Below are 13417 nucleotides of genomic sequence, written 5' to 3' on the forward strand. Positions count from 1 at the left end.
CTATCAAATCTGACAGAGCTTGAGCTATTTTGCAAAGCAGAATGGGCAAAAACTTCACCCTCTAGATGTACAAAGCTGGTAGAGACATCCCCAAAAAAACTTGCTGCTGTAATTGCAGTGAAAGGAGGTTCTACAAAGTATTGACTCAGGGGGGCTGAAAACAAATGCACACCACACTTTTCACATATTTGTAAAAAAAAGTTGAACCATTTATCATTTTCCTTCAACTTCACAATTATGTGCCACTTTGTGTTGGGCTATCACATAAAATATATTTACGTTTTTGGTTGTAACATGACACAATGTGGAAAATTTTTCAAGAGTGTGTATGTATATGTATATATATATATATATATATATATATATATATATATATATATATATATATATATATATATATATAGTGGGTACGGAAAGTATTCAGACCCCCTTAAATTTTTCACTCTTTGTTATATTGCAGCCATTTGCTAAAATCATTTAAGTTCATTCTTCTTCCTCATGAATGTACACATAGCACCCCATACTGACAGAAAAACACAGAATTGTTGACATTGTTGCAGATTTATTAAAAAAGAAAAACTGAAATATCACATGGCCCTAAGTATTCAGACCCTTTGCTCAGTATTTAGTAGAAGCCCCCTTTTGATCTAATACAGCCAGGAGTCTTTTTGGGAAAGATGCAACAAGTCTTTCACACCTGGATTTGGGGATCCTCTGCCATTCCTCCTTGCAGATCCTCTCCAGTTCTGTCAGGTTGGATGGTAAACGTTGGTGGACAGCCATTTTTAGGTCTCTCCAGAGATGCTCAATTGGGTTTAAGTCAGGGCTCTGGCTGGGCCATTCAAGAATAGTCACGGAGTTGTTGTGAAGCCACTCCATTATTTTAGCTGTGTGCTTAGGGTCATTGTCTTGTTGGAAGGTAAACCTTCGGCCCAGTCTGAGGTCCAGAGCACTCTGGAGAAGGTTTTTATCCAGGATATCCCTGTACTTGGCCGCATTCATCTTTCCCTCAATTGCAACCAGTCGTCCTGTCCCTGCAGCTGAAAAACACCCCCACAGCATGATGCTGCCACCACCATGCTTCACTGTTGGGACTGTATTGGACAGGTGATGAGCAGTGCCTGGTTTTCTCCACACATACCGCTTAGAATTAAGGCCAAAAAGTTCTATTTTGGTCTCATCAGACCAGAGAATCTTATTTCTCACCATCTTGGAGTCCTTCAGGTGTTTTTTAGCAAACTCCATGCAGGCTTTCATGTGTCTTACACTGAGGAGAGGCTTCCGTCGGGCCACTCTGCCATAAAGCCCCGACTGGTGGAGGGCTGCAGTGATGGTTGACTTTCTACAACTTTCTCCCATCTCCTGACTGCATCTCTGGAGCTCAGCCAGTGATCTTTGGGTTCTTCTTTACCTCTCTCACCAAGGCTCTTCTCCCCCGATAGCTCAGTTTGGCCGGACGGCCAGCTCTAGGAAGGGTTCTGGTCGTCCCAAACGTCTTCCATTTGAGGATTATGGAGGCCACTGTGCTCTTAGGAACCTTAAGTGCAGCAGAAATCTTTTTGTAACCTTGGCCAGATCTGTGCCTTGCCACAATTCTGTCTCTGAGCTCTTCAGGCAGTTCCTTTGACCTCATGATTCTTATTTGCTCTGACATGCATTGTGATCTGGAAGGTCTTATATAGACAGGTGTGTGGCTTTCCTAATCAAGTCCAATCAGTATAATCAAACACAGCTGGACTCAAATGAAGGTGTAGAACCATCTCAAGGATGATCAGAAGAAATGGAAAGCACCTGAGTTAAATATATGAGTGTACCAGCAAAGGGTCTGAATACTTAGGACCATGTGATATTTCAGTTTTTCTTTTTTAATAAATCTGCAACAATGTCAACAATTCTGTGTTTTTCTGTCGGTATGGGGTGCTGTGTGTACATTCATGAGGAAGAAGAATGAACTTAAATGATTTTAGCAAATAGCTGCAATATAACAAAGAGTGAAAAATTTAAGGGGGTCTGAATACTTTCCGTACCCACTGTATATACACATACACATATACATACACACACACACATACTAGGGCTGCTGAATATAATCGCCAAATCGATGCATCGCGATGCGACCCTTCGCGATTCTGCATCGATTCGGGGTGGTTGAATAATCGATTACCTAATGATGTCACTTCTGGGGGCAGGGACAGAAATGACATGGCAGCGCTGGCCGGGCTTGTAGGATACGGAGCTCCTCCTCGTGGCGCGGGAGAGGAGGAGAGCGGAGCCATCAGTGCTCTCTCTGGCCCCGGGATACACACGGCACGCCCACTTAGCACGCTGCTGCCCGACCGCCCGCTCTGACAACCGGGCCGCCCAAAGTCGCGGCCTTCCCAGCTCGGTACACTTCTGGTAGCGGTGCGGTTCTTGGCAGACAGCCTGAGTTGACCGCAGGGGAGAGAGGAGGCCCTGCTTTCCGCCTGTACCGTGCACTGCACTAGTCCGAGCTCCAAATTCCCGACATGAGGCTCATCACCCAGGACCTGTCCGAGCCCTACTCCATACACCTACCGCTACTTCGTCCACAACTGGCTGCAGCTCTGCTTCCTGGTAAGTCGGGCACTACAGAGCCCAGCATTCCTCCTTACCAGGGCCTGTTATACTACAACTAGGGGGACTACTACAGACTCTGTAGTCCCCCTAGTTGTTGTATAACAGGCCCTGGTAAGGAGGAATGCTGGGCTCTGTAGTGCCCCTAGTTGTAATACAGTAGGCCCTGGTAAGGAGGAATGCTGGGCTCTGTAGTCCCCCTAGTTGTAGTATAACAGGCCCTGGTAAGGAGGAATGCTGGGCTCTGTAGCTCTGTACAGAGCCAAGCATTCCTCCTTACCAGAGCCTGTTATACTACAACTAGGGGGACTACAGAGCCCAGCATTCCTCCTTACCAGAGCCTGCTATACTACAACTAGGGGGACTACAGAGCCCAGCATTCCTCCTTACCAGGGCCTACGGTACTACAACTAGCATCAGGTAACTCTTCTAACCTGATGTGGCCTGCTCTAAAGGGGGGATCTATGAGGGGACCTGCTCTACTAAAGGAGATCTATGGGGATGCTGGCCTGCTCTAAAGGGGGGATCTAAGGCGACCCTGCACCAAAGGGGATCTATTCCATAGATCCCCTTTAGAGCAGGGTCCCTATAGATCCCCCTTTAGAGCTCAGTTCCCCTGGATCCCCTTTAGGACAGGCCCAGGCTCCCCATAGATCTCCCTTTAGAGAAGAGTCCCCATAGATCCGCCTTTAGAGCAGGGTCACCATAGATCCCCCTTTAGAAAAGGGTCCCCATAGTAATCGCTATGCATCGCGGAATCGAATCGTATCGAATCGTGACCCTATAATCGTAATCGCATCGAATCGTGAGGTAAGTGAAGATGCGCAGCCCTAATACATACACACACATATACACACACACACACACACACGTGTGTGACCCCATGTTGACAGGGAATCTTTAAAAAGGAAACATCTTAGAATTGTTCATGCTGAATGCCCAATATCAGATCACTTTATTACTGTATACGTTGCTGACTGAAATGACTAAATTGACTTTTGAGCATTCCATCTGTTTTGTTTAATTTTAGTTAATGTTACATGGACACCTTTGGATCTGGAACATAGTGGTACAGCTCTGTGCATTATTCAAAGCAAAGATAAAACAATTCTAGAATGGTTTCTGAAATGCAGTAAATCAGCCAATCAGGTATGTGTATGGCCATTTGAAGGTGGAGCCCATTCCTTCTACGGGTTTTGGATTACCGGTTACTGCACAAGTGAAGCTCTCACATACTGCAGTGAAGACTTACAAAACCTGTCATTACAGACCTTCAAAAATTCTAGTTACCTGGCTATTATTCTGATTCCTTGACTTTAGTATTTTTCCCAGTCTCTGAATCAGTAGATAGAGATCAGGATTCAGGAATGCTATGGTTGTGTGCTTCTTATGTATCAGTGGCATAAAGTACTGAAGCCAGAACTATCCAGGCAACCAAAAATTTCCCTAGCCTCGCAATGACAGCCTATGGGTTGTTCTCAGTACAGCTTCTGTACTCGGAGTTCTGCGTCATTTTTAAAGGCAGGGTTGAATCTGATCAGTAATGACACTACATTACATCATACTTTCTAGATGAGCCAGCAAGGAGTTTGTATTGGGTGTGTTTGGGAATAGATCTACTGCGTGAGTAACAGGCGTCCACAGATTACCAGATGATTAACATTAGAGAGGGGGTGGACTGAAACCCTACACCAAGATCTGAATAGTAAACTGAAATACTAGTAGGTTGCGCTCCCTTGCTAGCGCTTCAGGTTCATTTTTAACCTTAATTGAAGTGGAGCTCAATGCCTTACAGCAGTGGTATCTGGGCCCCTGGGGTATGCTCCAAGGGGTACTTAAATAATGACAGTCACAGTAGCGTACCTGTTCCAGTAAGAGTTACTTGGGTGCTAAGTTACAGAGCCGCTGTGTCCAGACCTGCATTTACACTGAACTTCTGGATAATCTGCACATTGCTATATAACTTTTTTGGCAAACACTGCAATGAGAAACATTTTTAGTTCACACATATTGCTATACATGATTAAGCTGGCCAACTGCATTAAAGTGATCACTCTATGGTCAGTCCTACACTGCTCTGCAAAATGAAACGCTCCAGTGGATACAATGCCAACATGGAGCAGACAGACACATTTCAGACCTACATTTACCCACATGTGAACGCAGCAGTATATCTGCTTGAGGCCTTAATCAGCCTTATTGTCTCACCAGGCATCTAGAATCTTCAGAACAAAAAGTCACATGACCATGTCCCCAAGCATAGACTTCCTTTAAAGCAGAACTAAACAAAAAAAAAAAAGTGAATTATTGCAGCTTAGCAATTCTGAGGTGGCTGCATTTGTTTTCTTTTTAAGCTTACCCCCCTCGTTTTATTCACCTGGTGATCCTGCCAGTAACACTTCCTGTCTTAGGGTGTCTCCACTCTGGATGAAGAGCAGAGACACCTTTTAACAGCAACATTGTCAGTTTGGGGAGAGGGTAGTGGTGATGGGGAACCTTGGCAGTGCACCCCAGATGTTTTAGAACTACATTTCCCATGATGCTCATGCACTCTGCAGTGTATTATGGTAAATATAGTTCCAGTTTTGGCCCACTGACTGACACTTTCGTTAGACAGCATGGGTCTGTTGAAGGAACTTGAAAAAACAGAGCTCATTTACTCTGCAATTCCTGCGTTCAGTTCCGCACGTGTGCTTACATGCATTTGTGGTGTGTTTTGGGCATGATTTTGTTTTTTTTTACTGAGCTGAATTTACATACCTTCGCAGTGCAATTTTGTAAATGTTTTTTTTTTTGTTTTGTTTTTTTTTTTTTTAAATGCTCACGAAAGCCCCGTAATGTTGTAAACTAGGCTTACCAAAATCCATTTTCTAGCATATGCATTTGTACTGCTTTTAAAAACCTGTTCAACAGCATCTAATGTAAACATCCTTTATGGCTCACTTACACTAAATGAAGTTGAAGAGGCATTAATAAACACATATGCATACTGCTTTTTTTTTGCACATAAATTTATCAGAACGCACAACCAGGGCAAACTGAACGGAAAGTGGGAGCGGGTACCTATCAAAACCAGGTACCCACTCCCCCCTGAAAAAGTGCCAAATGTGGCAGTGGGGGGCTGGGGACGTAGAAAACAGAGATTACCCTTTTGGGTGGAGCTCCACTTTAAGAGGGAACTTTTTCCACCGGCTTCTAGTGTAAAGGAGACACTGCAATTGTCAGGTTTCTTTTCTGCCTATCATTATTACGTCCTGTTTACTGAAAATACAGCACATTATTAGTCTGTTTAGTCCTGTATCTACAAGTTACTGACCACACTAAGCCTAGGTTTATACTGATGCAGCGCTCTTCTCTACCCTTTTCAAAATCATCTTGCCTTCACACTGCATATATGTGAACAGCCTTCATAGAAAATCATGTTATTCCACATGTTCTGGAACGCATCCGAAATCGGAGGAGTATGAACCAGGGCTAAAGCTTTCCAAAACACAAATTTATTTTTCATTCACCCTGTGGATTTCTCCATGCACACTACACAGCATGGATGGATGAACCTCCTGCTCCAGACTATTGTATTTTGACAGCCAAAGCCACAGGCTGTCAGAATACCCCAGCAGTGCTTGCATCTGATTGGATAAAGCGCAGTTCATCTGACAAATCTCACCCAGTTACGAGAGGGTGCTGAGAGGGCCACCTACCCAGTGAATTTCACACCATGTATGGCCAACTTATTACAAGAGGAGATTTTCCTAGGAGCTGCAGACAGTTTGAGAAGATTTGAAGTCTTCCTCCAGGGTAAATAGGTTGGGAAAGAGAGCTCCACCTTGTTCTCATTGACTTGTTTTGTTTACAGCGTGATAAGGTTGCTGTGTCTGCAGATCAGGGATCTTTGCTCTCTCCATTGTAAACGTCCCTCCCCCCCAGTATTCCATTCCCAGCTTCTCCAGGGCGTTCTCATAGCAGCCCCAACCCTACATTATATCAGACACTATACAATCTGATTGTACATTCTTCTTTACACAACTTAAGGCCCGTACACAGAAATTGGACGAAATATCCTCCGATTTTTCTCTCTCTTGCTCAGCGGTCATAACCGTTTTTAGATGACAGTGCATAATGTTCACGAAATTTCTCGTCCGATTTTTATTTTTTTTTTGTGGGACATTTTTTCCTAGACTTCCGGGTTGTCAGCAACTTCAGATCATGCGCGGTCTTTCGTATCCGATTTTTCACAGACGTACTGCATACACATTAAACGAAAATCGGTCGTCTGGGGACGGACGATAAAAATGTTGGTGTTTGTCCCTCCGTTTTTTTCCGTTGAAAATGTCGGCATCGGCTGCTGAAAGTTGTGTACACACTAGCCGAAAATCGTACGATTTTACCTCGGATGGGAATTTTCGGCAGATTTTCTACTAGTGTGTACCCCACTTAAGGAATACAAGAACAGACTACACAATTCTTACATTCATGTCCAATCAGGAAAGCCCCTGCACACAATACATAGGGGATCTATGTATCTATCTATCTATCTATCTATCTATCTAGGAGGTGGCCACACACACTTCGGATTATTTTTTTGTTTAAATCTGATCGATACGCAAATGCTATTAAATTGGAAGTTGTAGCAATTTGATGGTTTTCCCTGACTTGGATCAGATTCTACCAAACTGAGTTTATTGATCAGGGTGGAAAATTATTGATCGACAGCATCCGAATAGGATGAGGTCCAGCCTAGCTGACAGTTTTTTCAAAAAGCATCCCCGTGATCCTTGCTAGCTGTCCTATATATTTAGGTTACCGCTGTAAGCGTAAACCTTCTTACTTACCAATATTTCATTATGCACATGATCCCAGAAAGCAGGCAGCGGCCATTCAGGATGTGGGCATCTGAAGCCCGTTCCTATTTGCTTTCAGGATTCCAAGCAGCTGGCTCGCGCCTGCGCAGTAATGCCACTAAGCAGCACGTTGTTTACAGGTTGCCATAACAATGTCAGCATCGGTGGAATCAACACAGAACTTCTGGTCTCGAAATACCGCAAGATTTATTCGTTAGCCATCCATAGGACTTCTGGGTTAGATGACGCCGATATCCCAGGAGTCCTAGGGAATCGCCTAGGCAGGCAGGACAGGAAGTGCAGACTGCACATAATAAAAGGTATTAAGCAATTAAAAAAAAAAATGATTGCCATTACATACTGTTTTACAGGTAGGCATTGTCTTGCAATGATGGTAAAAAATAAATAAATAAATGGGTGGAACTCCACTTTAAGGCAGAACTAAACTCCCAGAAATACTCACCTCCTCCTATCAGGGATGTGGCGGTTAATACCTCGCCAGCCAAGGTCATCTTCTCTCTGGCTATTTCTGTGTGATGGGTTTTCAGCCTCTTGATTGGCTAGTTGGGGGAACGACAATATTCTGAGCATGGGCATGGGAGTGCATCATTGTGGCACAGCCAGTGTCCCAGCAATGCATGGCAAGCTGCACACATGCAGCTCATTGTTCATTCGATAGAAGACTGTGAGCACTGCAGGCAGGTGTTTGTTGTTGCATGTCGATCAGACGGGGTGTACGCCTATAGGGGGCATGTTTATCCACATGGGGATGCACAGGTGTTCTGTCCAAAACGCATGTCAATCAGGACACAGCTGCTGCTCCCAATCTGATGTCTTTGTCCCCAAACTCACAGTGTCATTTTAAGCCCCCGTTCACATCGGGGCGATTTGACATGTCAAATCACATTCTATTGGCAGCAACGTCCGAATCAGTGCGGCGCTGCACCAATTTCCACAAGTAGTTCCTGCATGCACTACTTTTGGCGACTTCAGGGGCGATTTCAATAGACCTCTGTGCATGAACCTTCAAAGGATGCCTTTCAAATCGCCACGAACTCGCAATGAAATGCAGGTTTGAAATCGTGCAAGAGCAGCTGAAATTTCAGACCCACCTCCAATGTGAACGAGGGCTAAGTATCAATTAAAATTGTATTCCCCATGTGTGCCATATTGATCAAATAGGTTGTTGATTATAGATTGATCTACCCCACTAGGTCTAACCAATCAGAAAAGAAAGTGGATGGGATTAATCAGAAAATAAAATCAATTGATTATACCTAATGGGGGGTGGGATCAAATTGATGTTTTCTTGGATTGCTTTTTAAGAGAAAGTAAACTCTTCCTTTTTTTTCCCTTTCCTGCAAAGTAAATGCATAATGTGCTAGTATGCATCACATACAAGCACATTCCGTGACGCCTCCAAAAGGAAGCCCTTGTCGTCCCAGCTGGCGACCGCATCCATCTTCTGCCGTCTTCCTTCCTGGTCTGCAGATTCCAGCTATGCTATTGGCCGGGAGCCGCGTGACGTCACTGCTGCGCATGTGCACGGGAGCCACCAGTCACGGCACAGGGCTCTGAAGAAATGGCATGGGCTGCCATTTTTTCAAAGCGCACGTGCCGATGACGTCATCGGCTGCATGCAATGTAAATATCTCCTAAACTATGCACGTTTAGGAGATATTACCTAAAGGTAAGTCTCATTAAAGGCTTACCTATAGGCAAAGGTAATCAGAGTGGGCTTCTTTAACCTGTTGAAGGTCAAACAGAAAAAAAAAAAAAATAAAATCGACTGATCTCCCCCTAATAGATATAACCAAATTGATTGATTTTCTGATTGATCCAACTCACTTTTATTACTTCTGATTGACTGACCAATCAGAAAAGAAAATGATCATTTATCAAAGTGTGTAGTCAGCCTAAGTCCCGGTTCACATTAGTGCGATGACAGATATCGCATGTGATTTGGAGCGCACTGCTCTGAAAATCACATGCAATGCGAATTCTGCCATACAGATTCATTGGATTCGCACTGAACACGCACAGGACCCTTTTTTGGATCCGCATGGTGGTTCACACCAATGCGATCTGATTCATGTATGAACTGACAGTTCACACTGCGATATGCGGATTGATCTGGGGGTGTCTTTAACTTTGTATTGACACCTCCATCGATTCGCGTATGACATTGTGAACTGAATGCAATGCGGAACCTGCAGTGGATTTGCAGGGTTCCCACATCGCATATATGTGAAACAAGCCACACATACTACCTAAAAGGCACGTGGCTTTACCACAATTTTGACTGCACTGTCTATGGACCTCAAAATGCATTATAATCGGCCCAAAGTAGTGCAGAGGCGACTTAAAGTCACACCCATATGAACGGTACTCATTGGAAATCATGGGGTACGACTTGTCATGCAACTTTTCAGTCCCAAGTCGCAGGACAAGTTACACAAGCGTGAAAGGATCCTAAGGCTCACCATACACACACTGGGATCTGACCAGCTTTACACCTACCAATCCTGTGTAACCTAAGGACCTACCTGACCCCTCTATGTACACTCAGGCAGGCCGGTGCACCCCATACTGCTATGGTATATGGAACAGGAATCATACCCATTGGATGCTTGGAAGAGAAGTCCCCCAGTACTCACCGAAGCTCATAATGGAGGTGCAGGTGTTGTCGGTGGTCTTGCAGCTCTCCCATAGAGAGGCGTACTCTCTCCCGGACTCAGTCTCCACCCATCCCCGGCCGGCCAGGGCGATAATATCGAAGATGATGGCGCAGAGTAGGAGAAGTGGAAGAATCCACTTACACCTGGGGTAGGCGATACCACACTTGAACATGGTGGAGGTCTGTGTTGTACGGAGTGCAGTGTACAGAATGCGGTGTACGGAATGCTCCTCTCCTTCTTCTCCCGGACACTGAGTGACTTTACTCCCAACACTGCCTCAAACTACAGCCGCTCCTTGCCTGACTCACCAGGCTCTGCCCAGACCTGCTATGTGAGGGGTGGGGCCAGCCCGGCCAAGGGGGCGGGTCAGAGCCTAAACTTACCACAACTCTTCCTCCTTCATGGACAACAAAGCCTGGCTCAGGTTACATTACAGAACTCTCCTCTCCTCCACCACAGACTAGCTCCCCTCTCTTCCATTACAGAACCCCCTCCCTTCCACCACAGAGCTCTTCTCCCCTCCCTTCCATTATAGATCTCCCCTCCCTTCCACACCTCAGTCTGTGTCAGCAGAGAGCAGTCATTGCTGACAACTTCACACTCACTAGGACTCATACACATTAATGTGACCCTACAATCCACATGCAGGCCTCGTTCACACAGGCAACTGAATAAAGTGCTCCAGAAGTTGGCAGAAAGGTCCCATGCACACTGGCCAATCATGCCTAAACACCAGGAGAAAAGCGGCACCAAAAATGCGTTTTTTGGAAAACACAGACCTGTATACCGCCTGAAAACAAAGCTTTTCCTGGCACTTTTTTGTTTACAAGTTGAAATCAGTATTATTTTCTCGAAAATGACTTAGAACCCCCAAACATTAACATTATTCTTTTGTCTGGTATTTTTCTTATTCTCCTTTTCTCCGTAAGGGTCCTTTCACACGGGCTTTCCGCCTGGCGGACTCCGTTTTGTTCAGCGGGGATCGATCCATTGATCCCCAACGAGCAGGTGGAGGACAGGTCCATCTCCACTTACTTTGCAGAGACGGAGCTGTCAGATCCCGGCTCTCCTCTATGGGAGATCGGATGAAAACATAGCACCTGTCCCTTTTCCGATCCTCCAGGCGGATGGAATATAGGGTTTCCATCCATCTGGGTTTCACTGACAGGTTTGGATCGGATAGCAGCGGAGATGTCGACGCTGACATCCACCGCTCCATAGGGCTGCATGGAGCATCCGATCAGGTCTGCCTGAAAAACTGACAGGCAGACCTGATCGGAAAACCCGTGTGAAAGGGACCTAATGGGCCATACACACTATAAGATTTTCTGAAGACTTTTTCCTTTAGATTTACCAAAACCAGATAATATGAGGTCAAACCTAAACACTTTCAATTTGTATGCAATCTGGCAGGCCCTTGCACTACATAGAAAAGGTAAATCTGAAGGAAAAAGTCTTCAGAAAATCTTATAGTGTGTATGGCCCTTAACACATAGCATCACAACTGTCCCTGATTTAGAACAAAGTCCCTCTGCCCCTCATTAAGGTCTGATCTACATAGTTGTATATAAAACTCATTATTTATCTACCAAAAAGTGTTTCCCAGTGCTTACCCTTTCATCCAATTTCTAAATTTCTGCATCTGTAAATTTCAAAAGCCAGTATATAGGAATAGTAGTGGGTAAAATAAAGCAATTGTGGGTTTAACCAATCATTATTTTCGTATGATTCTCCTTTAACCACTTCTGGACCAGAAGGACTTACATCCTTAATGACAAGGCCATTTTTTACGATTACATTAATTGTATTGACTGCATTCATTTAACTGATAATTGTGCGGTTGTACAACACTGTACCCTAATAAAATTGATGTCCTTTTCCCCCCACAAATAGAGCTTTCTTTTGGTGGTATTTGATCACCTGTGCGCTACAAACATAAAAAGAGCGACAATTCTGAAAACAAAAACAATATTTTTTACTTTCTGCTATATAACATTTGCAGTAAAAAAAAAAGTTAAAATCAAATTTTTTCATAATTTTAGGCCAATTTGTATTCTGCTACATATTTTTGGCAAAACAAATCCCAGTAAGTGTATATTGATTGGTTTGAGCAAAAGTTATCGCGTCTACAAAACTGTCATATTTATTAATTTTTTTACTAGTAATGGCAGCGATCAGCATTTTTTAGGACTGCGAGATTGCAGTGGACATATCGGACCCCTAACTGACATTTTTGACACTTTTGGGGGGGGATCAATGAGAAAACTACAGTAATATGTGCTAAAAATATGCACTGTATCTGTAATAATGACACTGGCAGGGAAGGGGTTAACACCAGGGGCGATCAAAGGGTTAAATGTGTCCCTAGGGCATACTCTAACCATCTCCTGCAACATGTTTGCATCCTCTAACCATCTCCTGCACCATGTCCGCAGCCTCTAACCACCTCCTGTATCATGTCCGCAGCCTCTAACCACCTCCTGTATCATGTCCACAGCCTCTAACCACCTCCTGTATCATGTCCACAGCCTCTAACCACCTCCTGTATCATGTCCGCAGCCTCTAACCACCTCCTGTATCATGTCCGCAGCCTCTAACCACCTCCTGTATCATGTCCACAGCCTCTAACCACCTCCTGTATCATGTCCGCAGCCTGTAACCACCTCCTGCACCATGTCTTCAGCCTCTAACCACCTCCTGTATCATGTCCGCAGCCTCTAACCACCTCCTGTATCATGTTTGCAGCCTGTAACCACCTCCTGCACCATGTCCGCAGCCTCTAACCACCTCCTGTATCATGTCCGCAGCCTCTAACCCCCTCCTGTATCATGTCCGCAGCCTGTAACCACCTCCTGCACCATGTCTGCAGCCTCTAACCACCTCCTGTATCATGTCTGCAGCCTCTAACCACCTCCTGTATCATGTCTGCAGCCTCTAACCACCTCCTGTATCATGTCCGCAGCCTCTAACCACCTCCTGCACCATGTCCGCAGCCTCTAACCACCTCCTGTATCATGTCCGCAGCCTCTAACCACCTCCTGTATCATGTCCGCAGCCTTTAACCACCTCCTGTATCATGTCCGCAGCCTCTAACCACCTTCTGTATCATGTCCGCAGCCTCTAACCACCTCCTGCACGATGTCCTCAGCCTTAAACCATCTCTTGTATCATGTCCACAATCTCTGACCATATTTTGTCTTTTATCATGTCTGCAGTCTCTGAGGGGAAGCCTGGAGAGGAGTCAAGAGTGGAAGCACCACGGGGATGGGGGTGACAGGAGGAGTCAGACATGTGTGGACTGTG

The 13417-nt window shown here is 44.9% G+C and overlaps 1 protein-coding gene across 1 annotated transcript in view; it reads right to left on the reverse strand.

Moving 5' to 3' along the window:
• PERP (p53 apoptosis effector related to PMP22) overlaps positions 1 to 10428 on the reverse strand; it is a 30511-nt gene extending 20083 nt beyond the window's left edge. Inside the window, exon 1 of the mRNA XM_082249725.1 lies at positions 10094 to 10428. Within this exon, the coding sequence (XP_082105851.1) occupies positions 10094 to 10286 (193 nt within the window). The 5' untranslated portion in view covers positions 10287 to 10428. The remainder of the gene's footprint in view (positions 1 to 10093) is intronic.
• Between the last annotated feature and the right edge of the window lie 2989 nt (positions 10429 to 13417).

This window comes from Pelophylax lessonae (genome assembly GCF_965119305.1).
Source record: "Pelophylax lessonae genome assembly, chromosome: 3".
Taxonomy (NCBI): Eukaryota; Metazoa; Chordata; class Amphibia; order Anura; family Ranidae; genus Pelophylax; species Pelophylax lessonae.